At 42.4% G+C, this 23,394-nt stretch overlaps 1 protein-coding gene across 1 annotated transcript in view; it reads right to left on the bottom strand.

Moving 5' to 3' along the window:
• The window catches only part of LOC308326194 (cadherin-18-like), a 133,581-nt gene that overhangs the window by 58,197 nt on the left and 51,990 nt on the right, over positions 1–23,394 (bottom strand). The window contains exon 4 of the mRNA XM_080779002.1: positions 2,895–3,062. Coding sequence (XP_080635128.1) covers positions 2,895–3,062 — 168 coding nt within the window. The remainder of the gene's footprint in view (positions 1–2,894; positions 3,063–23,394) is intronic.

Raw genomic sequence — 23,394 nt, 5'->3', positions numbered from 1 at the left:
GCGTACATGTGTGTGATCCCCTGATCTCTCCCAAGTGGGTGCTTCATAGATAACTGTCGTCACTGGCCTGAAAATACTCTGGTAATGGCCTAATGGCCATTTAGTAGTAGCTACTGTAGCATTTAGTACAGTAGCCTACTATTAAAGGGGAATTGTGCGTAACTCCCCTTTAAATGGTACACACGAAAGCCTGGAGATTGTGCCCATGCAGTCTCTAGTACATGAAGCATGTAGAAACTGACTAATAACTCTAGATGTCATCCTCGAAATGCCACAGTCTCTCCAGGGGTCGAGCATCGAGCACTGGACATATATATTTATTGCTGTCATCACTTCAAACAGAATGGTGATGCCTTTATATACCAATGAGTGAGACACAAATCTGCAGGGCTGCACTGGGTGTACACACCCGCCCCAACAAAAATAGATGATCTAAAAGTTCAGCATCTTATGACAAAGTGTATAGTATATGAACAGTGTTTAGGCCTACTTAATTTCAAAAGTAACTTACTGATTACTTACACCAAAACGTATAATGTGTTACTGTGAAAAGTAACTTTTAAGTTATTTTATTTAAAAAAAAAAGGCCTCCCACTCCCAGGCCAGTAATGCCATTATAGCCTTAATTTCAGTAGCCTACTGTTATTGATAAAATAAATACCAGTGGCGGCTGGTGGTGATTATTTTGTGCAGATAGCTGCTCTCTGAATATTGGTGGTGGTAATACTCAATACTAATTTGAGTCTGGATGTATAAACAAAGTAAGACTAAAACCAGACAATTAATTAGGTTTATAGGGAGAGGCACCCAACCTCTCTCTCTCTCTCTCTCTCTAAGGTGAAGTAGTGAGAATATATCCATTAGAGAAACACGATGTGGGCTCCGCCATGACAGTTGTGTTACTAGTAAACACAAACACACCCACAGAGCATCAGTCACACACGCGCCCCCCAACCCACACTCAGTCTCTCCCTCCTCCTCTAGCAGAGACTGCATGACAAATAATTAACTATAACTAAGTAATGCACCATAGTAACGATAACTGAGTTACTGAATTAAACAAATAATGTGTTAAAGTACGAGCTATACTGCTGACAATAACGATGTTACAGTAACGGATTACGTCCCAAAACTGTATATAAATATATATATGAATAAATAATTTGTCAAAGTGTTCCTAAAACGGTAAATGGTGCATTTATATAGCGCTTTACATAGATTGTGCATTACATTCACCCATTCACACACACACATTCATACATCGATGGCGGCGGAAACCATGCAAGGCACCAACCAGCAGGAGCAATTAGGCGTTCAGTGTCTTGCTCAAGGACACTTCGACACTAACTCTGGGGGAGCCCAGGTTCGAACTGGCAACCTTGCAGTTACCATCCAGCCACTGTACCCCTGAGCCACCGTCGCCACCACCTAAGCAAGACAGTTACTGTAATTGCAATGCCATGATCCAGTAGTGGTCCATGAGCCTGGTTCTCTTAAAACTATTTTAAGCAACGGCCAGACCCCATGAGTCTTAGAGTGTACATAACATAATGGAACCAAATGGACCTTACTGTATGGGTCCATTTGGTTCCATTTGTACACTACAGATCCGCAAGGGCCTATTTGGTTCCTAACTATCAATCATTCAGAACCTCCTCAATGTCTTATGGAAGCCTTTGAGGAGACAATGTGTTGGTGCAGCGTGACACATCACACCAGCCACAACACCATCCTCCTTGGGCACCCATTAGGGGAACAATACAACATAAGCTGATCTGATGGGCATAGCATAGTCTCTGAACATCAGTTGATTTCCTGTAGGCCCAGTGCTGTTACTTCAGAGTCCAAACTTCTGCCACATTGTCATCATACATCTTACAGTATGTACTGTAGCCTAGTATCTGTTTTCCATTACTATTAACCACATGAACCCCAGTGTCACTATTCTGGTGCAAACATTCTTGAAACACTAGGCGATCTACTGTACCAGCTCACAACGCAATGTGGCAATGCCATATTTGGTGTGTAGAGGGACAAAAGGAAGGGACCAAAAACCCTGGCCTATATAATCTCTATCTGGTGGAAACCTCAATATGTCCAACTGTTACTTTGCAGGATTCAAGGTTGACCTTTGATGCTTTCGTGTGACAGTGTAGTATGATCAAGTGGGACATTAAAATTCTGGAGATAGGATGTTTCTGCCCAACAACATGTGATATAGTATGCTTATCTTATTGTAGAAACATATTCAAACACAGATACACTCACTGCCTTATCATGGAACATCAGACCTGTAATTAAATACATTTAACATGAAGAACCGTGTCCAATGACACAAGCAATAACGCCTGTTTATTTACAAATCCAATTCCGCATCTGCAGGCATAAACGATAGATACATGTAATTTTACTAGTTTAATTAGTCTAATTAAAAACACTAAATAATATAATCCCACCTCAATGTGGCTTTCAAAACAAAGCATTCACAATTCTGAACATCTGTTCATCTGTAAAGGTGCCCAGACAATAATAGACTGGGATTTCTGGGGCGTGACAGAGCAGCCTTTTAGAGCAATGGTCCCCAAACATTTTAACATTTTAGACCCAAAAGAGAAATCTGGCGTCTGAACTTAGAATAAATATTATCCTTAGGAATAATATTAACCACTGAATTTAAATAGTGAAAATGGCCAATCTACAAGCTCATAACGCAATGCATTGCGCCGTGCTGTGCGCTTGTAGATCTGATATATATATATTTTTAATTATGGATATTTATCATTCTGATTTTTTTTTTTTAAGTGTTTGAATTGTTTAAAAGTCCTGAAAATGTTAGATTTTAGTTTTTTGAAAACTTGAGAAAATAAGGGTAAATAAAAGTGTACTGTACATACTCTGAGAGAACTTGGGAGGATTGTCATTGACATCCATCAGGGTGACGTTGACAGTGGTGGATCCAGAGAGGCCTCCCACGGAGCCGGCCATGTCTTTAGCCTGGATGACGACCATGTAGCGCTCCCTGGACTCCCGGTCCATGCTGGACACATCCGTGCGGAGGACACCTGAAAGAAGAGACACGCCAAGGAAAGACAGTCAACAGCCAAATACCGACGTACTGTATTATATAACTATGACCTTTTACCAGTTCACTCATTGCACTGTGAATACTTTATGCTAATTCTCTCTGCGAATTCCCATTGGAATCATCAGTTTCCATCTGGTTCTGTTTTAATTATGTGAATTTATACACTCTGAGTTACAAAATCAAAAGTCAACTTTTGTTTTTACTGTGCAGTATTTAAATGATACCCAGCCTTAAGGCCCAGTCAGTTCCTGTTCTGCTATTTTCTCACCAAACTACATGATGGCAATCAGGCAGACAAGGTCGATTCTCAGGAAGACGATATCAAGTGAAAGTGAACAACGTCTCTCAGAGCAACGTTTACTCTAATTCCAGCTTAAAAATCTAATAAAATCCGTAGTAGAGAAATAAAAACAGTAGTAGAGCATAGGTCTGTCACAGTGAAACCTCACTCAAAATGCACTTATTTGTCAAACTTTATGGTGGCTCTGGAATCAAGTTAGCCTATATAGCATTACACATTGGTACAGTCGTTCTGGCTGAAGACCTGTTTTGCATGTTGTTCTTCACTTGTACCCTCAGCTTCCTGTCTACTCTCTACACCAGTGTTGCCAGATTTTGCTAGAGAAATAAGCTATCTATAAGCTCACATTTTTTGGAATATCTTTTAAACTTTGAATGGAGAGTCCCTGGCACAAGAAGTTTCCGATGGGGGTCCATGGACAAATAGGCTACAAAATAATTTGTCCATGTCCATTGCTTTAAAAAAATATTAATATCAGAGGACAATAAATAAGCAACTACACTTTAGAAACAATCCCCCATAAACGCAACCCACCAATATTTACAAGCGACTTCACAGAAAAACAAGCCCAAAGTCGCTTATAATAAGCAGACATTGCAACACTGCTCTCTACACTGGGGCGTCTGTAGCTGAGTGGATAAAGAGGCTGCTTGGGAAACAGAAGGTCGCCGGTTCGCACCTCAGCCTACCCGTCCAAGTGTTCCTGAGCAAGACACTTCACCGCTAACTGCTACCCGAGGTGCTGCCTCATACTTATGGGCTAAATGCAGATACAGTGTTTATAGATACAGGCTTACTCATCTGCGAAGAGAAGAGCCTGGTCACAACCTAAGGCAGAGACGGTATCGCCGGAAATGTCGGCCGGAACATCCGTCAGATACATTTTCCCCGATATTCCTTCGACCAATCACAACACTCATGTCCTGTCCTTGAGAGAGGTACTTCCGCCGAAATCCCAAATGATACCGTCTACACTAGGTCTTGCCCAGCGTGAGTTCTTGTGTACAATATTATATAGCCAGGTGTCACTGGCTACTACAGTACTACTTTGTACATTGTATAAAGTAGTACTTGTACTTTGTGCAATATATTAATATAAGGTCGGTAACAGTGGCGCAACTCCCACTGAATGATAGGGGAGATAGAGAGTGGCGCCCCCCGTCCCCCATGTCTTGCTCAACGACACTTTGACACTAACTCTGGGGGAGCCCGGGTTCGAACTGGCAAACTCCCTGAGCCACCGCCGCCCCACATACACCGATCGCTCGTAAAGTGCCTGCCATACAGACAATCCGCTGAAATGAAGGCAGCTGTAGAGCTTCTGTCTTTAAATGCTTGTGTGTGTCCAACTGAATGTTTTCTGTTTATATCAAGTATACTTCATACTAGCCCTTCATGAAACTACTTCTCCCCAAATCCACTGAATGGCAGTAACTACTATGAGAACTGAGAAGATCTCCCCCCCAGCGTCACAAGTGTGACTCTGAATTGACTTATTTGCGCCCCTGGTTGGTATTAATATTTGTCACGCTCTTAAAAGGGTTCATAATGTTTGTTAATGAAAACCCTAATTGCACTTATACAGTACTAATACACACACACGCTCAGATGCACACACAGACACAGGCACGCACAAACTCAGGAAACTCAACAATAAGTGTTTCAGGTTCACTGCAGATACTGTACAGCAAAATATTGTCTCCTCCGTATGTGGCGACTGCCAATTATGCTGCCAAATGCCTTATAGCTCTCAGCTTGGGCATTCCTGCAATCTGCAGGCCGCTCACAACACATTTATGGACATTACCGAAGCTTCCAAATATGATCACAAGTAGTTTACATTTGTAACCAAGCTGTATAATAGCATCCTTAAGACATTAGTACTTGTTCACACACACACACACACACACACACACACACACACACACACACACACACACACACACACACACACACACACACACACACACACACACACACACACACACACACACACACACACAGTTTTGTAGAAGGAGCAAATAAAATAAAATACAAAGAATGGGTTTAAAGTCTTAATTTACTGCACACAGTACACATTTTATCATTTGTACACTTGGAGTTATATACACATTAATCACTAGGTCTCACTGAGACATATACATTGCAATATAAGGTTGCCAAAACATTTCTAAGTGTACACATTTTGCCATGTGCACACTCTTGGGAGTTGCACTTGAATAGCAATAAGCATAAATTTGGCATTTGAGCGGTGTCAGATACAGAATAAATAGCTGCAGGCGGTTTGAAAGTAGAATCTACTAAATATGCAGGGGCACATGGACAGAAGCTCTCAGATAGCATTTATGAGACAGAAACTCCCAATAAACGACAACATTTTTGTCATAACGCCCAGAACAATGAAATATGAATAAGCATGGATATGGCAAATAACACAGTATTCTCTGTATTGAATCTATTGATTGTCTGTATTAAATCAAATCAAACTTGATTTATGTACAGTACAGTAGCACACTTTGTACGTAAAACAAATGAATAAAACAACAATAACATGCAATACAATGCACTTTACATTAAGTGAAAGTGCAGAGATGAAAACCGGCAGGAAATAATAAGGAGGGAGAATTAATCAAATAAAGATTGAGTTTAATTGGTTTTAAAGAAAATAAATAAATAAAAGCAAGGGAAGTTTATTTACTATAATATAGTAAGTAAACTTCCCTTGCTTTTATTTTTCTTTGAATCGCCTCTGTGTGCTATATGAATGAAAAATGAATAAAATATCAACCAATTGACTGCCACAGGGTGGCGCCAGAGGCCAGTTCGATTATTCTGCGTAGAATAGGGCAGATTACCATGTTTTCACATCTGGGTTATGCGAGAGTAGTGCTAACGCTTCCATTTGCTTGCTATGGGAGCGCATCTCCTGATGCCCCAAAAAACCTGATGGGAGCATCCCTAATAGCAATGGGTGTTGTGCGTCGTGACGCAGGACGTGACCAGCCTCCAGGTATAAAAACGGCCACTGCGCATTCATCTTTCCTTCTGCAAATATCGACAGCAGCAGCAAACTGATATCACTGCGAGTTTTAAGTAAAACTGGTACCATAAATCTAATAAGGACGGGTGTCCCGAGGCACTCAGTAACACGAGGTGACTAGCCTTACATCCAGTGACAGCTACAATCATAGTAAGTCCGCTATACACTAACGTCATATGTAGACGAGCAAATCGGCTAACCAATCACATGAATTCAGTTGTTCATGAGATGATGTATGAGGATGTATAATGATAAGAGCGCCCCTCACTTCACACGGGTGTGATTTTTCAAGTAGAGACTGCTGTCTCTGTTATGAGGTGCAATAGACACTGGAGAAGGCAGAGGTGGACATAAGTCTTTAGCTTGTTTTTAACAATAGCCAGAGTTGGGGCAGGTCTAACATTACTTATGTAATATTATTATTCCAGAAATGCGTAGTGAATGTAGCAATGAGCAAGTGCACAGATGGATTCTGGCCCTTAAACCTCAACCATTAAGTGATTTGAAGAAAATAAACCATATATGGAAGTTACTTTGGTAGCCAATGCTGAAGACAACTGAGAACTGATGTAATGCATACACACTGCACCCTATTTGCTCCGATTATGCTGTTGGGGAGCCAATATGACGTATACGATCACACAGTATGAACGGGGATGCACCCCGAGAAGGTCTGCATGTGTCATACAGTACTTATTCCTTGGGAAAATCCAACTGTCATACATATTGGTAGCCTAATATTGCCAGAGTTGGATCGCAGCAGAGCAAACATTTGGACAACGTGTGTGTGTTTAGTTTAGTTTATTTGATCATCTTCACAGAACCAACTTAATCAGCCCCGGTTCTAGTCCGTTTTCCACCCCAGGCGAAATTATTAGCGCTGCACATGCATATTTCATTTATTTTTATTTTATTTTATTATTTGGAGGACAACACAGAACTTTGCGTGTGCGTGCGCAGCAAGAGATGAGATAATATCTCATCTCTTGCTGCGCACGCACATATTAAATGTACATATACATATTATGTATCGGGTCCGGATCGCATCTTAGTTAACTCTAGCAGTGTGTGATCCCTAGTCGGTGATCAAGAAAGCCACAAAGATATGACAGCAGATTAAAAAATAAATGTACCCCTGTAGTGTGAAATAGCCTACATACAGTAATGAGTCTGACCTCATGACTCCCCGACAACTTTAAAAGTCCTACAGTCAGTGTGTAGGCCTGGTAACTCCAGTTCTTTAAAAGTCCTACAGTCAGTGTGTAGGCCTGGTAACTCCAGTTCTTTAAAAGTCCTACAGTCAGTGTGTAGGCCTGGTAACTCCAGTTCTTCAACTTTAAAAGTCCTACAGTCAGTGTGTAGGCCTGGTAACTCCAGTTCTTCAACTTTAAAAGTCCTACAGTCAGTGTGTAGGCCTGGTAACTCCAGTTCTTCTTTAAAAGTCCTACAGTCAGTGTGTAGGCCTGGTAACTCCAGTTCTTCCATCTTCAGAATCAGATTTCTTTAAAAGTCCTACAGTCAGTGTGTAGGCCTGGTAACTCCAGTTCTTCCATCTTCAGAATCAGATTTTTCGTGACATGACATCCCAAGTGTACACAAGAGTGTGTACGAAATTCCTTCTTGTACAAGCCCCCAACATTTAGCAGGAGAAGATGGTCAACACATGGCTCCCTGTGTGACAAATAATTGATTTATGCAAAGGAAATATTCGCACATCCACTTCGTTCAGATGCAGGTGAGGTATGTCAGTGGCAACAAGGAAGAGTTCTTTCTGTTCACCAACTGGTGCTGTTTCCAGGTGCGCTACAGGTAGGGGTGCAACAGTCAATTGAAATGATTGCTTTTTTCCCACCTTTCCAATAATAATAAGTTGCTGCGAGAGTGAGGTCTAGCCAACACCAACTCGGGATTCCTGGATCGCTGCCCTCCACAATTTCCGTCTACATGGGTGGTACGCTTCTTTCCCCTCCTGGCTTTGCCCTGGGTCTGAGTCTCTCTGACCCTAATAATAATAATAATAATAATAATAATATCATATAAAAAATATATCTAATCTACAAGCTGGCAATGCACGCTATCAGAAAAGATTAAAAGTGTCTACTGGTATATACTGTACATACTGTATAACCACAGGCATAAAGAACCACCATGAGGATAATATGAAAAATACATATTTAGTTTGGGTTGCAGGGCTTGGGCTCTCATGTTTACTGCTCATAGTCGGTGTGATGTTAAAACATACAGTATACTAACACACTGATAGATATGCGCGCGCGCACACACACACACACACACACACACACACACACACACACACACACACACAGATGCAGATACTGTACAGCAAGCATTGTCTCCTCCGTGTGTGGCGACTGCCAATTATGCTGCCAAATGCCTTATAGCTCTCAGCTTGGGCATTCCTGCAATATGCAGGCCGCTCACAACACATTTATGGACATTACCGAAGCTTCCAAATATGATCACAAGTAGTTTATATTTGTAACCAAGCTGTATAATAGCATCCTTAAGACATTAGTACTTGTTCACACACACACAACACACACACACACACACACACACACACGCACTGACAACATAGGAATTTGAAAAAAGAGGAGTTTGTTGTTTTTGACAGCTATGTACATTTCAACAGTGCATTATTAATGGCATGGCTCGGTCCACCAGGGTCACTAGAAACCTTGTACATTTCTACACAAGGTTTCTACACAGACATGATTTAAGGCTCTGCCTCTCCTCTACACTCTTTTCTGTACGAGTGAATTTGCGCAGACATACACGCACGCACGCCTGCCCGCCGGCTCACCCCACTTGCACGCACACGCGGTCGCACGCACACACTCACACAATCAGAATACCTGTACCTACACTTCTTCCACGCCCCTACAGCACAAATTAATTTAAATCTGTACGCACATACACACGCACAATATCGGTCATACCTACACACACACTCTCCATGGCACTAAACTGCAAAATCCTGAGTTTTCATTTGCAATTTCAAGCACACATACCCAACCCTACCACACACACACACACCTATCCACCTCATGAGACGTGGTCGACGGTGTTTAGCCCAGAGGCTGTGCTCCACTGCGTTACTCGCTTCACAGCCCCACAGAACACAGAACCATCTGGCCTTATCAGGCCCCTTTAGACCGAGCACAGAGACACGCTGGCACAAAACAGGACATCCACAGTGCATTCTACACCTGTATATATTATATATACACACACACCACAGAATAGCCATGAGAGAGAGAGAGAGAGAGAGAGAGAGAGATGGGAGGCTGCAGAAAAGATGGAGGTGATGGGAGGTTCTAACATGTAATGTGAAAGTGAGAATGAGGACATAAATAGGAGTTTTCACACACCAAAGCCATACCCCCTCTTGATACCCGGAATTCCTTCTGCACAGCACTTTCTGCACGGCCGCTACTGCAACTATACACAAGTCCAATGTTATATTAATCAAAGAAAAAAATAATATGGACCTATTTTACTTCCTTTTTCACACTTCTTTGACACAGAGGGCTTTATTTAGATGATCTATAGAGCTTAATTAGCCGTGTGTGTGTGCGTGTGCGTGTGCGTGTGTGTGTGTGTGTTTTGGATGTAATCAGCTTCATAATCACCAGCTCATTATCAAATTCTTTATTTAAACCACCTTAAATGAAAGCTCGACAGACACACTACATCCCGTCGCGCACGTCTTTCGTCAGAGCTCTAAACTGGATATAAGATTCTGTCAGAGACAGTTAATTAAAGAATGGCAAGAGGCTACATATTCATGACATATAAGCGCAAATCAGTGAAATCACATCACATCTCTGTGTGTAAGATAACATTGCGTGCCCCGATTGTGCCAGACCACGCACTCATCCTACACACTCATGGGCACTAAAAAGTCATTTGGTATTTAATACAATGTTTGAACTGCATGGGCCATGAAAATTACAACGGGTTGCAATGATAATGCCCTTAGCGCCTTCCTGCCCGGGTGTATAGGGCCCTGAGGATTTGACTAACACTGTTCCATTAATTACAGCCCATGCACACTCTATACTGCTGCATTCAGCACCTAGTTTAGTTACATTTGAGTTGTGTGCCTAATCAATTCTATAATTACATTAAATGAACTACACCATGCATTTTAAAACGGCATTTAATATTTAATATCATATTGTTAATGTCCTTAACTTAAATATAGCCTATTTCTAATGGTTTGGTTTCTAATGGTCATATATGTAAAGACTTGCGACTCGACTCGGACTTGGAAGGTAAAAGACCAACAAGACTTGAGACTTGACTTCGACTTGCTAGCCAATGACTCCCGACTCGACTCGACTCGAGACAAGATGACTTGTGACTGGCATACGGTATTTGAATACAGCGTCGGTGTGCAGCGCAAGCACACTAAGGCAAAACCTTGATTTTCACCACACAGCTGCAGTAGATTGAAAAGTTGCTTCCTACCTTTGAGTTAGTGTTGCTGAAAGACACCCAGATCCAATTGTATATTCCATATGTACTAACTAAGTGTGAAGTTGTGTCTGTAAACTATAGTGTCAACACGGCACACAGTGACAGTTGTGAGCATGCGCAGATTGCACTGCCTCTGCTCCAGCGTACAGGGACAAAACGGCCATTAGGGAAAGCCATAGTACAGTGAAATACAGTGGGGAATATCTATTGATTCATTGATTGAATACTTTATTGGCAGAAATGTAATCGGTATAAGGTACAGTCAAACACTGATCAAAAAGGGATCACTGAAAAAAGTCCTTGCTGTCTTGTTTCCATTCGGTCCTGGGTAATCAATTCATAATCATGACAAGTCACATGACAAATAACAAAATTCAAATTCTAGACTTGACACAACCTTGTGACTCGACTTGTGACTCGGCTTGACTTGCCCACAACAGAAAGACTTGGGACTCGACTTGGACTTGGGACCAAATGACTTGGGACTCGACTTGGGACTCGGACCTGAGGGTTGATTGACTTGGGACTCGACTTGGACTTGGGACCAAATTACTTGGGACTCAGACCTGAGGGTTTGGACTGACTTGGGACTCGACTTGGACTACGACTGGAGCGACTTGAACAATTGTCTGGTACATACAGTATGACATCGTTGAAAAAAGTTGAAATTCATGGTGTAGGACCTTGTGTTATGACTCGTGTGTGGTGTGACCCAAATGCACAACAAGGAGAGGCAAGGTCCACAGAGGAGAGAATAAAGCACAGTTTAACTGTCTAACTCTAAGCACTGAGGAGTGAGGACCTAGGTCTGGCTGTCTAACTCCAAGCACTGAGGACCTAAGTCTGGCTGTCTAACTTTACCAACCGTAGACGGGAGACGAACTGCCGCCCGCAGCTGCAGCCAGCCCTGGCTCTTGTAGCCTCATCAGCTGATTGCAGACGACGCTCAGGTGGGGAGGTTGTAACTGGGAGATAGGTGCGCCGAGGACTGTGAGTACTCTGCGACGTCCCTCTGGTGGCGCTGAAGGTCACAGAGCACCCACAGCACACAGATGTGGAGTCGATTGGGGAGCGAGACGTAACACCTTTAATAAAATAGCCTATATCTATAGCACGCGCATTCTGCTGGAAAAAAAACTCCATTCTTCTGCCCTCCATTTCTCTGCTTTAAAATAATAAAATACTCCCATTGTGGATAAAATGTTAATTAACCAAGCAGCATCTGGCTGTGTTTTCTTTTCTTCTTTTTTCCCCTACAAATCAATTTTCTTGTGGAGACGGCCACCAACGGTCTTACTTCTACACACAGGAGAACGGACACTGACCCTAGAATGAATATATTTTGGCACTGGTTTGACAGAGACAGAGAGAGTACACTGGTAGAACAGGAGGGGAGGCAAAACATGTATAGCCTACTGTACACTTCACGAGTGTCTCTTGGGAGAGGCGGGGGTACTGTATGTATGTTAGCGAGAGAGAGAGAGAGAGAGAGAGGGGATTTATTGTCCACGCTGTACGGTACATTATGCACCTGCGCCTACAGCAACCTATACTGCTCCACATGCCCCAGCTGACTTCTGATGGAGGCCGCACAGGGGACTCTCTCTCTCTCTCTCTCTCTCTCTCTCTCTCTCACATGGTCTACTGTACATTGTGTTGTGTGAGACTGCTGCCACCTTTACTCCATTTACACGCAAGAGAGTGTTCACACTCTCTTGTGTGTAAATGGTATGCACAAAAACTCCAAAGACGCTTAGGCCTACACCACCATCTAAGTAGACATTCCATTAGATGTCCATGAAGGTAAGGTGAGAATGTCAGGGCAAAAAATTCTGTCTAGATTCTGGTCTATCTGTACCAAATGCGACATTATGGACAAGCTGCAGACGTCTGAGGGTGGACTGGTCCATGCCTACGTATAGCGCATTGCAATAATCGAGCCGCGATGAGATAAACTCTCTGAAGGTCAGGTTGGGAAAGGTAGCCCTTAACAATAGAGCCAGATTTCTTTGAAGGAAGAATGATTTTCTTTCTACAAACATGTCTTTCCACCTAAGTTATTGATCAATAGCTGACAAGGTCGATGGACTCGAGGAAGAACAAGAAACAAAAGAGCAATGCTTTCACACTCTGTACATGTTTCAGTCAGATTTAATGCTCAACTGCATAGTTTTAAGATTGTTAAAGCAATGATCATATAAATCGTGTGTGTGTGTGTGTGTGTGTGTGTGTGTGTGTGTATACATAAATGTGGGTGTACAGATGGTTTATTTTGCTTCATATCGAATTCTCTTTGCCTGCCTCTCTTCCCTGTTTTTCCTGTCACTTCCAACAATATTGTCCAATAAAGCAGGGCGTTAATTAGGATTTGATTTATTAGCTTTCAGATGTAGCAGATTTAGTAATATGATGAATGGGCCAGTGTAATGTAGACAGAAGACAGTACAGTTATGCCGAATAAGGGCTACAATTCCCATGGCCTGTGACGATATATTTATTTTAATAACATAACGTATTAGATTGTGTCCTATAAGTGTCCTATAAAAATCTTTATTTTTTTCAAACTTTCAACTTTCAAACTAGGAAGTAAAAATATTTAGGACGACCGTTGAGCCGATTCTACTCTATGGCTCCGAGACATGGACACTTTCAAAGAAACAAGAGAAATGGTTGGATAGCACTTACACCCGCCTTCTAATGAGAGCGCAAAATCTGTCTTGGAAGAGCCACCCATCGACTGATCTAATATACGGCAACCTTCCCCGTGTTTCTTCACTAGTCCAATTCAGAAGAACACAGTTTGCCGGCCACTGCTACAGAGCTGACAATGAGGTTATATCTTCCCTTCTTCTCTGCCTCAAAGCAGACCAGACGTAGAAAACTGTCGTACCCTGATGTCATCGCTAGGGACACATGCATCAGTAAGCAGGAACTGGGGATGCTAATGAAGGACTGGGAAGTCTGGCGTGGCATTGTGAAATCCATGATCTCGACCGCGGTCGAACAATGATAATGATGATGATGATGATGTATGGTATATATGGTATGTAGGCCTGTCCTCGGTGGTCCCTAATTGGCTGTTGATGGTGACGTAATTACTTGCGTAAGCAGAGCGTGCAAGCACTGTATGTATGTATGTATGTTGGGGTAAGAATGGTGGTCCCTTATTGGATGTTGACGTAACTAAGGTACGTTTGTTGGTATAATAACGGGTCTAAAGTAATAGTAATAGTTGGAATAGACACTAGCAGTACTTGCACAAGTAGGCCATGTATGGACTACTTGTGTGCAAGGCGTCAGTCAGTCAGTCAGTCAGTCAGTCAGTCTCACACACACACACACACACACACACACACACACACACACACACACACACACACACACACACACACACACACACACACACACACACACACACACACACACACACACACACACACACTTTAGCCTGCAGCCATTCTGACAGCATTGATAACACTATTAAGCTGAATACATATACAGTATGTATACAAGCAAACTGCAGACTTCAGTATTGCTAAATTCAGACTATTAGGATCAATGAATGATTCAATGCATCACTTAGAAAATCGGTCGCGAGCTCCTCATCCTCCGTGAACACTTCACCACGGCCGAAACGAGTGTAATTATTGCTCCGCAAACACCATCAGTTGCTGATAAAGGTTCTCTGGGCGTTCAACTCCCTCTAGGTATTAAGTCAATCAACTGAGCGCCAGTGGAATCCAAATTGTCGCCTCATTGTTTGCGTACATGAACCCCAGTGGTGTAGAATTTATAACGAGGGGGGTTCTTGAGATAACAGAGCAGTAGTTTATAACTTGTTTCCCAAGCAATTACATGAATGTAAGTGAGCTGACTTTCTGCGGTGCAGTGTACCGTGTAGCAGCAGCACTCCATCATCCTGGAATTAATTCTCAGGTAGTCTAATGAAAATGTGTATACAATATTCTGCCTCCAATTCCTTTAAGCTATCATAGAGTCAGTCTGAAATACAGCACTGCTTTGGTGATCCATGACCTGAAGCCATTTTACAACTCCGTTAAATGGAGGTGCGGCCGTGCTGTCACGATGAAGGCTATCACAGTACACGGTTTGGGTTTCAGTAAAATGCTCCATGATGTCAGGAGGCTTCCACGTAAAAGTGTGAGTAAAAATAGGGCATGAATGATATCCCATCGCTGCCACGAGGCCAGCTGAGGATGTACTGTAGCTTTTAAACCCTCCAGAGGGTAGAAAGCGGTTGAAAACCCTCGAGAGATATAGAGTCTCTAGAGTACTGTTTCCCATACAGTGGGTCGCAGGAGCATTACTATGGGTCGCAAGTAAATATCATTTTTTGTCCTTTTCCTATAAAAAAAAAAGACTTCCATCAATAAATAATGAACATGCATAGACGCACGCACATGCGTGTCGTGTCGTGTGTGTGTGTATATATATATATATATATATATATATATATATATAATAAAAGAGAAAAACCTTCCAAGGAAGGGACTGCACACTCCAGGGAACAGAGACGGACAACTTACTGCATCAACTTATTTATTAGCACGACACGTTTCGCCGTGAGCTTCGTCAGCACCTGACGAAGCTCTCGCCGTCTCTGTTCCCTGGAGTGTGCAGTCCCTTCCTTGGGAGGTTTTTCACTTTTTTGATGTCTATGCCTAATAACTAGACTTGCACCTGTCTTTTTGGATGTGCAGGAGTCCCATTTTTGACTCATATATATATCACTACTTTGGGTCGCGGGGAGAAGTTTGGGAACCTCTGGTGTAGATTGGTCTTCAAAAGAGGGGGTCCTCAGAGTTACTACAGGGGGGTCTCCAAATCTTTGTGTGATGGGAACTTTTTCTTTTATGTAAATTTAACAATGCATCCCTATATTCTGAGGGGAAGATTAGCCTAAAAATAGTAGATCTGCACTATTCTTTTACTCCTGTTCCCCCCGGAATATATGGATGCTGGAGTTAAAGTGGTTTTAAAAACAGAAGAAATAATTGCCATCTGGGGGGGATAAAACTATGGTAGACTGTGATGGGAAAAAGTAGACCACTTCAGCCCTATATAAACGTTGGCTATTTGAAATTGGAGTGGAGTAAAAAGTACAACATTTGCCTCTGAGATGTAGTATAGTAGAAATAAAAGTTCTGACAATAAAAAAAATAAACTCCAGTAAAGTAAGAATTCTCCTCAAATTTGAATTTAAGTACAGTACTTGAGTTCTGCTGTACCACTGATGGTAGAGCATAGACCCCTAGTTGAAACCTGTATTGCTGATCAAACCACATTGGGCTTTCATTTAAGTCTACAGGCTAGATTGTTCTGTTTCTCATCATGATTAGTCTGGTTTCAACAAGAAACAAGGAAACTGCAGAAATAGCTTTAATTAATATGTCAGCACTCGGCTATACGACACCTTTAATAACACACAGCGAGCAGCAGCAGGAAATGGGCACATATCCCAGACATTATGTGGGTGTGCAGTCTGGCTACAGACACATGTCTAATCTATAAATCATTATCATTCCTATTTTAACTACTATATAAACTGACACTGTACACTTTTGCTTGACTGCTGGGTCTACATTGTTTCACTTGTTTTCTTCCAGACAGTGTGGGTGTTTGGGTAGCCTTTTTATTTTTTTTACAATTTAATTTAATTTAATAATAAGTTGGATTCCAACTGTGGTAGAGAATTCTGGAGTTGAGTACCGGAGGAAAAGTTACTGTTCTAGGCAACAAAAGTTCCTTCTCCCACGATGCGAAAGTGGCATTGGCCAAAGGCAAAGCACCATGCAGGACCATTATTCTGTCCGACGGGCTAAAAGGAGAGGTTGCTGTTGATGTCTCGAGTGGGCACATATGAGAGCAGATGGTTTCTTCTGCTTGAAGTCAGGGAAAACAGTTCAACAAGCTGTTGCCACAGGTTGCAGAATTTGGCAGTTGAGCTTAGAGAGTCGCTATATTGCAGCAGAGACCAACATGTGTTTTCAGGGGATGAACAGAATGAGATTTGGACGATTGCCATTTTTTTTTGCTGCATTGGAGGAGAAACCACATTTTCATAAATGCTCGTTGCAAATACTGAAACGTATTAAATTGCATGAAAACTCACTAGAACTGACTATGGTATTAGCACAGCAAACATAGCATGCCACACTATAGATATCACTGTTTTGATCAATCCAGCGCAGCGATAGTTCATTGAGACACGGAAGGCAGAAGGTTTATAATCTAATCTCCCCTTCGTTCTCTATCAGTAATTAATTCTGTCTCTCCATGTCAACTCCCCTCACTCTCATTCGCTGCCAGCTAACTCACCCATGCCCACATTCAATCAGGTGTTCTTTTTAAGCAGTCACTACACTGTCCTCGGTCTTCATGCTAGCTGTCTCTGTTGTTCAGATGTCAGCGTTAAAATGTCCCCCACCTCCCTGGCCTCCTCCCTGTGGCAATAGTTCTGTAATGGGTGATTCTGTGATTATAAACGTGATTTATTGATTGTACTATATGTGGTATCTAGTTATGTTATGGGTATCTGTGATTATAATGTTTTATGGATTGTTTTATGATCATCTGGTATGTTCAGTATCTGTGGTATATGGAATGCATTGAAAGTTATGAAGTTGTATTTATGTTATGCTCTGCTCTGGGGTTTGTTGTTCATACCAGAGCTGTGTGTCGGTGAACAGATAATTAGAGATGAATTCAAAATATCCATGAACTCAGAGCACTGTCCTTCACTTCTTGTTGCTGCAATACACACACGCGCGCGCGCACACACACACACACACACACACACACACACACACACACACACACACACACACACACACACACACACACACACACACACACACACACACACACACACACACACACACACACACACACACACACACACACACACACACACACCTTCACATATTCACAAATTCCAAATGTGAATCTTACAGTGGGTGTCAGAGTGCGTCACTCCCCTGCGCTTTCTCCGTGAAGGCTCAGAAAAGCCCCCCAAAATAACCATAAAAAAATCCAAAAGCCACTTCTATTCACTTGACTGGAGTTTCACCATGCAGGAGAACACTTGTCATGCACTCTAGGGCAATACATGACAAAAAGGGAGTCCATGCACAAGGCAAACATTTTAAATTATATATTTATTATTCTAAATGAATGATTTACTATTCTACTATCCAGTTGCAACTCGAACAGAGCAGAGTCGTCTCAAGCGATCTTCACAACGTTTGACACGGCAACTTGCTCGCTTCAGTTCGCTCAGTGGTGTCTCTCGTGGCTCAAGTTCAGTGGAGACAGTGTGCCACTGACGCGGTCTAACTATACTATAGGGTTAAGTTGAGACAGTGTGCCATGACGCGGTCTAACTATACTATAGGGTTAAGTTGAGACAGTGTGCCACTGACGCGGTCTAACTATACTATAGGGTTAAGTTGAGACAGCGTGCCACTGAAGCGGTCTAACTATACTATAGGGTTAAGTTGAGACAGTGTGCCATGACACGGTCTAACTATACTATAGGGTTAAGTTGAGACAGCGTGCCACTGAAGCGGTCTAACTATACTATAGGGTTAAGTTGAGACAGTGTGCCACTGACGCAGTCTAACTATACTATAGGGTTAAGTTGAGACAGTGTGCCACTGAAGCGGTCTAACTATACTATAGGGTTAAGTTGAGACAGTGTGCCACTGAAGCGGTCTAACTATACTATAGGGTTAAGTTGAGACAGCGTGCCACTGACGCGGTCTAACTATACTATAGGGTTAAGTTGAGACAGCGTGCCACTGACGCGGTCTGACTATACTATAGGGTTAAGTTGAGACAGTGTGCCATGACGCGGTCTAACTATACTATAGGGTTAAGTTGAGACAGTGTGCCATGACGCGGTCTAACTATACTATAGGGTTAAGTTGAGACAGCGTGCCACTGAAGCGGTCTAACTATACTATAGGGCCAAAGTCCCCCCCGGGGATGAAACGTTTGTTTGCGTCCCTTACGCCATGGCTTCCCACTTCGCAGCGCAGAGGATTCAAACCCCTTCTCTACGCAGTGGTGGCTGGTGTGGAACTGTGGATGTACAGTATATGAACAAATGTATAGACACTATGTAATGTCTTCTTCCGTATGCTGCTGTGTTTATATCCGTGTTTCTGCGTTAAGACTGGCTGTGAAAGCAAAGCTCCCTCTGGGATTATAGTCTAAATCATTAATCTAGACCTCGTGGAAACAGCGGTCCCAAACACAATTACTCAAAGTAAATGTAAACATTGGCCGAGCCTTAGCTATGATCATGAATCAGTTCATCATGCAGGAGGTACAGTACATGTACGTATGATCATGAATCAGTTCATCATGCAGGAGGTACAGTACATGTATGAGCAGCAGAGCAGGGACAGTAGTGACAGATGGAGCTGCAGTGGGTGAGGTCTTGGAATGGATTAGTGATTAGAAAAGTAGAGCTATGCTTTCATTTTTAAATGGGCTGTTTTGATGTTCAGGGCCATTAACTTCATCGTATATATACTTTCAATCGTTTTGTTTGCATTCCTCTGTCTTCCTGCTTCCAGCAGCATGACACGTCGTGAGCTTGTAGATCGACTATTTTCCAAGAACAACATCCGAGCGCAACCAAACATAAAATGACTTGTCTTTTAGTTCTACTGGATCTGTTCTCCGCGGGCCCTACCCTAACATTTTAGTCTAGTTTGTATTTGTTGACAACATTGTCAATTTATTTAGTCTGCAGTTTTAGTCATCACAGTTTTAGTAGACGAATTTAACACGTACTGGGCTGAGATAAAGAGAGAGAGGGGGTGTGTGTCATTTTCATTTTCATGTCAAGGACCCCCAAAATATGTAATTGGCCCCCCATCTGAAAATATGTTGTTCCAGGGAATTTGGAAGATTTGAGTTAAAAACGTTCTCTCTGAAAGAATATATATATTCAAACATTTGCGCAAAAAAGAGTGCTGCGCTACGAGCTTGTAGATCTGCTATTTTTCAATAGCTAAAGTATAACATAATGCTTAAAACACCAAAAGGGGTTTTAAAACAAGGAAGGAACCCCTGTCCCTATACCTACCAATGATGAAACAGAAGAATGCACACGCATGCACACAATCTGTCACACCATGCATACACCCTCTCCATGCCCTTACACAGCAACATTGTGTTGCATGCATGCATTCTTCATCTACAGCATGACACTGAACTTTATGCACAGATTATCAACAGTGGATATGAAATTGATACTTATTAAGCATCAGTGGGCATCTGGATAATAGTACAATATGTAATGTATTGTCTATCAACAATAAATTAATGAGTGAAAAAGTTGTTCTGACCGCAGCCATCTGTCAGTTCTGTAGTGTACACCCCAATGTGCATTTGTGCCAGAGTCAAGCAGGAGTGAGTAATCCCAAACAACAGAACAGAACAGAACATATGGCATTCAGGCTTGGTTGTGGAGTCTGATGTCTACTAGCACAATGTTCATGACTTTATCTTTAGAAAGTATAGTTAGTTGCATAACTGCAAGTCTATACACCGATCATTTGGATCAATCCTGTACTTCAGAAGTACGGTAACATATGGACAAGGTCTCACTGGGAGCAGTTAATTCACATCAGTCATACTGTATACTGTACATCTTGTATAGAACCTGAAAGCGGAGCTGAATAGTGTTTCATGTGAACATTAGTTACAGTATGTAGCAAATAACACTTTCGTATAGCTCTCATCTCCTACATAAAAATATATATCTCCCTCCCTGCGGTGCTTTTTGATTACTCTTCCAGGGAAATGCTGCTCATTGGCGAAGAAAGCCAGTACAGTGTACTTTACCTCAATAATGCATCATGACAATGAATTGAATAGGATATCTGCTGCTGAGATGTTAGATGGAGTTATAAAATGAATGGGATGCTGTAAGCAGCATGCGGGAGCCAATGCGACGCTACTAAATTGCATATCTTCTGACAGACGCTATGCACGGAGTAAGCATTTAGGTGTGGGAAGTATTGAGGAAAACAATGGTGGATAGGCTGAAGCTTATACATGTAGAACGTGCACACCATTCAATGTAATAGGGCGCCAGCAAAGAACATGGCGGCTGCATCCATTGTGTTCAATGGTGAAGTTGTTCTGTGGTTCCACAAGTTGCAGTATATAGGGACAGTGGTTTTGTTACTTTCGATGTCCATCGATAAGTGGCTTAGACCTCCACCCTTGAACCTACATACTGCTATATGTAGCTATAGTATAGCTAGCTACATATCAAATTCCTTCCTGTGTCCTGTCTTAATTCCTGTGTCTCCCATATCAGCTTTCCTACTGTCTGTCCCTCCTATCACTGTCTGTCTATCAGCTTTCCTACTGTCTGTCCCTCCTATCACTGTCTGTCTATCAGCTTTCCTACTGTCTGTCTCCCCTGTCACTGTCTGTCTATCAGCTTTCCTACTGTCTGTCTCTCCTATATCACTGTCCGTCTATCAGCTTTCCTACTCTCCCCTGTCACTGTATGTCTATCAGCTTTCCTACTGTCTGTCTCCCCTGTCCTAATGTCTGTCTTCATAGATTCAGTACTCACATTCACTTCTCCATTAAATTGATAGGATTCCGACTTTGGAACGGTTGAATTCCCATTGCCACAAGGCACGTATCAATTTCCAGACTTTCTTAGGAATCGACAAGGGACCTTGTCTGATGAACAAAAGTGCCTAAAGTTCTCTCTCATTTATTCTCACACACACACACACACACACACACACACACACACACACACACACACACACACACACACACACACACACACACACACACACACACACACACACACACACACACACACACACACACACACACACACACACACACACACACACACACACACACACACACACACACACACTTTTTTTTTCAGAGAGGTGTAATGTCTCCCTCTCTGAAAGATCTAAAATAAACTAAACACACACACACACACACACACACACACACACACACACGGCTCAGGAGGTACAGTAGGGACTGGCATGACCGGTCTAATCCCAGCATCTCCTGGCTGCAAGACATGGAGTCCCTAATTGGTCTGTATGAGCAGGTTGTTGTCTTGCATGGTTGCCTCCGCCGTCAGTGAATGTGTACCGATTCCGAATTGTATAAAGTGTAATGTAAGTATAATGTGAAACAGTGTTCTGCCATCATGGTGTGCGTGAATGGTAAAGTACATTGTAAAGGGCATTCGAGTAGTCTAGAAAGACTAGAAAATCACACACGTGTGAACTGAGTGGTGCCACACTGTGTATGGGGGTCCCCGGAACTTCCAGACCCACATGGACACTCTCAGGGTGCCCGCCCCGTGTCCGAAACAGTTGAGAAATGTGGGGAATTAGCAGACAACACTCTCTCTCTCTCTCTCTTTCTCTCTCACACAACACAAGTAAGAGTGTGGTATTCTCCCTCTCTGTCTCTCGCATGCTCCACATTGTAATTAGCAGGCAACAGTGCAACACTCTCTCCGTTTCTAGCGCAACAGCGCCACTTTTGCACCTGTTGGTACCCTAAACAGACTCATAGGGACAGACACAGCTGTTCCTTGAAGTGGTTGCACCACATACAAAGCGCTTATATACACTCCACTTACTATTTGCACTTCCAAGTCTCTCTGTCTCACTCCATCAATCTCTCTATCATTTCATCACAGCCATTGGCAGGTCTTGTTGTTGTAACCCGTTCAATCACAACATGTTCTGTTCTCCTGCCTTTGATTAGTACGGTTTCTTGTTGACTGTTGATTGTCTCCATCGAGGTGAGATATTAGCCACTGCATTGTTAATCACTGCATACTGCATAGTAATTTCTTTCCTTTCATGTTCTTATTATTTCCCATTTATTCTGTATTCATTGTGCAAATTAACCCTGTGTCTTCTCGCTGCATGTAATGTCATACCACAAGCTTCCCTGTGGTATTTTGCACCTGCTCTATTAGAAATTACATGCTAAACTGACTCTCGCAAATTGCGTGCGTGTTAGTAAATACAGTGGGATGGTGTAATGAATAACGATATGATAAGTGTGGTACTACTTATCATATCTCCTCACATTATCTGCGTGATCTACCCTCAAATACATATGCATATGTATTTGTATACTTTGTGATGACACACAAGGCTTACAATGACAGCTTAAACTGCATTAGGTGTACCTGTTAATGTGCCTGATAAATTAACACCCGTGTGGAGTGAGGGGCGCTCTTGTCATCGTACATAATCATGACATGTCTATTTGCTCAGACACCATGACGTAAAATTCTGCCATTCATCGTCAATGGGAATGTAATGTTTGTGGAGGACAAAGTTTGTGCGCACACACCAAAAGCTGGATATACATAGGAGGGGCTAGGGCTTCTCCCTAGCCCTTTTTCGGATCGGA

The sequence above is a fragment of the Protomyctophum bolini genome (genome assembly GCF_963924005.1).
Source record: "Protomyctophum bolini genome assembly, chromosome: 12".
NCBI classification, from domain to species: domain Eukaryota; kingdom Metazoa; phylum Chordata; class Actinopteri; order Myctophiformes; family Myctophidae; genus Protomyctophum; species Protomyctophum bolini.
Note: the sequence above shows the minus strand (reverse complement) of the source record. Positions and strands in the feature narration are given on the sequence as shown.